At 50.7% G+C, this 3936-nt stretch overlaps 1 protein-coding gene across 1 annotated transcript; it reads left to right on the top strand.

Annotated features, from left to right (window-relative positions):
• Window positions 1-242: 242 nt before the first annotated feature.
• Window positions 243-3665, top strand: LOC123079549 (probable glycerol-3-phosphate acyltransferase 3). The gene is made up of 2 exons (XM_044502330.1): window positions 243-1110; window positions 2597-3665. The coding sequence occupies exons 1-2, from the start codon at window positions 400-402 to the stop codon at window positions 3512-3514; spliced, it is 1629 nt and encodes a 542-aa protein (XP_044358265.1). The 5' UTR covers window positions 243-399; the 3' UTR covers window positions 3515-3665.
• Window positions 3666-3936: the final 271 nt, after the last annotated feature.

Genomic DNA, 3936 nt, shown 5'->3' with positions numbered 1-3936 from the left:
TAAAGGGCAATTTGCACTACAATGTTCGTACGATCCCACTTATCACTACATCAGTACGTACGTACGTACGTACGTATACGTACGTGTCTTCAAGGTCCGTGCAGTTTCCGTTCAGGGTACTGGCTGGTCAATTGTTTCCTCGCCGAACCGTCACACATGGCAGATGCATGATAGCTACGTACTACGATATAACGCATACCATGCATGTTTCAACCAGAGACGAGAGAGCTCTCGTTGGTTGTAGTTGCCGATATAAGGGGCAATCCATCATCCATACATACACCGACCTCTCTCCAACCAGCCCAATCCGCCCGGCCATTGCTTCCAGTACTGGCATATTAAACACCCGGCCGGTGGCGAAGGGGGAGCGTTCTACCAACAAACTTTAGCACGTCGACCATGGCCAAGAAGAAGCTGCCGCAGAGGCTCTTCTCCACCTTGCTCTCCCTCATCTTCCACTCGAGGCCATGGCTCTCAAGCAGCAAGGGTAGCAGCAGCGCCGCCGCCGGATTCCCATCCTCGCCGCTGCAGCGACAGCACCTCTCCATGGCGAATGACAGGCTCGCCGCGGCGCGGACCCTCGTCGTCGACGTCGACGGCGGCCTCCTCCGCTCGTCACCCTCCGGCCTCTTCCCCTACTTCATGCTCGTGGCGCTGGAGGCGGGAGGGCTCCTGCGAGGCGCCGTGCTCCTGCTCCTCTACCCTCTGCTCTGCTGCGTGGGCATCGGCGGCGACCTGGCGCTGAGGGTCATGGCCATGGCGGCCTTCTGCGGCCTCCAGGAGAGCCGGTTCCGCGCCGGCCGCGCCGTGTTGCCCAAGTGGTTCATGGAGGACGTGGCCGTGGAAGGGTTCGAGGCGATGAGAGGCGCCAAGAGGAGGGTCTGCGTGACGAATATGCCCAGGGTGATGGTGGAGGGGTTCCTGTGGGAATATCTCGGGGCGGACGTGGTAGTCGGCAGGCGGATGAAGGTGGTCTGTGGGTTCTACACCGGTCTCATGGAGGAGGAAGAAGTGGCGTTGGAGAAGAAGAAGATCATGCTGGAGAGTGATGCTGTGGGCCTCTCTGGCTCCTTGGAGTTTCTCCAACATCCTCTCCCACTTTGTTGCAAGGTACTTCCTTCGTTCAGAGTGCGGCGAATCTGCACCCAGGCTCAGCTGCACCCACGCTCACAGAAAAAATCAAAACAAATACAAAAAAATTCAAAATATTCTAAAAAAATTTTGTGGTAGATAATTAGATGCGTGAGCTTCGCTGAAAAATTCAACTCGTTTGGACATTTGAGCAAGTCTGTGCAAAAAAGACAAAATCGGGGTCTGTAAAAAAGTTTACTGTTTATGAACTGTTTTGACCCGATTTGTCTTTTTTGCCGAGACCTACTCAAATATCCAAATGAGTTGAAATTTGGTGCGGACCTCACGCATCAAATTATCTACCACACAAAAAAATTGGAATTTTTTGAATTTTTCTAGTATTTGTTTTGAATTTTTTACTGACCGGGAGCAGCTGAGCCCGGGCTCCAGGATGAATTATCGCTTCGTTCACTATTATAATGTTTCAACCTTTTTCAAAATTGGATGTATATAAACATGTTTTAGTCTTTTTGTTCAATCATTTCAGTCTGTATATAATTATATTAAAATATCTAAAATGTCTTATACAATAATAATAATAAAAAGACGGAGCACTACTGTACCATTATTATTTAAGTTTTGCTAAGTCTCGATGTCTCAGTCAATGTTATCGTCCTTTGATTTTGCATGGAGATTCGTACAATTTTTTTCTTTTCAGTTTTTTCTTTTTTCTTCTTATACTATATCACTTGACTAAAACTTGGTTAAGTCTAAATAAACTAAGACCTAGCCACACCCAATTTTGCATATGAAAATTTATTACTTGCATTTTCTGTGTTAGAAACAAGGGATATTCGGAAAAAAAACCAGTTCATGCATGATTTGTTTTATGTTTCTTGTCATACGTGAATACAAAGTTTTTATTTTGTGCAATCAATACATTCAGAGTATTAAAGAAATTTCTTTCTCCATTAATTTATAACTCTAGCATGTGGCACGCATGATGGTCTTAAGACGTTTTTTTTTTACTGGAAGAACATTACATTTTGAGCTACAAAATTAGGCATATGAGGAGGTAGTAAGTGCTCACGATTCAGATATTTCATCTGTAAAAATAGTAGGTGCCCTACGTGATGACCGTGGAATCATTTATATGTAGGAGTACATGCTTGGTTTACCCTTTTTGCTAGGTCGGTCGTGATAATTAAATTCCCGCCTGACCGTGGAATCATTCATGAACTAACAAAGTACTCCATGGAGCAGTAGTATGATACCTGTCATCTCTTCAATGAAACAGTTGGTCTCCTGCACAAGTAGTTGCATTGTCACGGACGAGCCTAATCACCTTACTGCATGCAAAAGTAGCCGCGCAAAGTAGCATCAAACGGTTGGGAATTATGTCCAAATCGTACAAAATTGTTTATTTTCTCATGTGTCGTCGTACTGTAGTTAGTTAGTATACATAGTACTGTGTTACGTGCCGGAAACTTGTGACCCTTTACTTTGTGTATGTACGCACAAGCAGGAGGTCTACCACGTGACGCAGGAGGACAAGCCCGGGTGGCAAGCGCTGCCAAGGGCCAAGTACCCGAAGGCCATGGTGTTCCACGACGGCCGGCTCGCGTTCCGACCAACCGCCGGCAGCACGCTGGCCATGTTCATGTGGCTCCCTATCGGCGCCGCCCTGGGTGCCGCCCGTCTCGCCGTCGCGCTCACCGTGCCGTACAGGTACTCCACACCCATCCTGGCGGCCACCGGCATGTCTTGGCGGCTCAAGGGAGAGCGGCCGGGTCCCCCGCCTGGCCACGGCCGCGGCCGCGGGCAGCTGTTCGTGTGCAACCACCGCACGCTCATCGACCCGGTGTACGTGTCGGTGGCGCTGGACCGGCAGGTGCGCGCCGTGTCCTACAGCCTCAGCCGGCTGTCGGAGCTCATCTCGCCGATCGGGCGCACCGTGCGGCTGACGCGCGACCGCGACAGCGACGGCCGTGCCATGGCGCGCCTCCTGGACCGCGGCGACCTCGTCGTCGTCTGCCCCGAGGGCACCACCTGCCGCGAGCCGTACCTGCTGCGGTTCAGCCCGCTGTTCGCCGAGCTCAGCGACGACGTTGTCCCGGTCGGCATCGCCGTCGAGACGGCCATGTTCTACGCGACGACGGCGGGCGGGTTCAAGTGCCTCGACCCGCTCTACTACATGGTGAACCCGAGGATGTGCTACACGGTGCAGTTCCTGGAGCGGGTGCGCACCACGGCGGCGATGGGGAGGGAGGTGCCTAGCACCGACTTGGCCAACCTCGTGCAGAGGAAGATGGGGGAAGCGCTCGGCTACGGATGCACCATGCTCACAAGGAAGGATAAGTACCTCATGCTCGCCGGCAACGATGGCGTCGTCAGAGCCAGCGACAAATGCTCTGCTCCTCCCGGAGGGAGAAGAGCTCACTAGTTCGTTCTTGTTAGGCATTTCAGGTTCCGGTTTATTTTAGTATTAACCTGGTGTTAGGTTAGTTTCCCGCGTTTTTTTTTTTACTTTTCAGATGAAAAGAGATAAACGCATCATTGATCAGCGAACTCTCGCCAGATGAGCACATTGGTCACACAAGTGTCAAAACGTGGAAAAGTGGTCAGTTTGGTTTGTTTTATGAGCAAATTGGTCAATATCCCGTTTCGAGCAGTGACGGGGCCGACGTGGCTGGCTGACTCAAATTGGGCCCACTATCAGTTTTTTGTCCTTTATGCAATGCGGCCCCGTCAGTATTTTCGGTTGCGTTTTTTTGCAAATAGTGCATCCCCTCCCCAGTCAAAATCCCCAAATCAGCCCGATTCGTGCCAAGACCCTAGCATTCTTCTCACTTCATCCTCTCTTTC

Source organism: Triticum aestivum, chromosome 3D, assembly GCF_018294505.1.
Source record: "Triticum aestivum cultivar Chinese Spring chromosome 3D, IWGSC CS RefSeq v2.1, whole genome shotgun sequence".
In the NCBI taxonomy this organism is placed as follows: Eukaryota; Viridiplantae; Streptophyta; class Magnoliopsida; order Poales; family Poaceae; genus Triticum; species Triticum aestivum.
This window is presented reverse-complemented; position numbering and strand designations above follow the sequence as displayed.

Bases quoted from the DNA above. Each gene is read 5' to 3' on its own strand.
- LOC123079549 (XM_044502330.1), top strand. From the start codon at position 400: ATGGCCAAGAAGAAGCTGCCGCAGAGGCTCTTCTCCACCTTGCTCTCC. The intron at 1,111-2,596 runs GTACTTCCTTCG...ACGCACAAGCAG, and splicing joins CTCTCCCACTTTGTTGCAAG to GAGGTCTACCACGTGACGCA.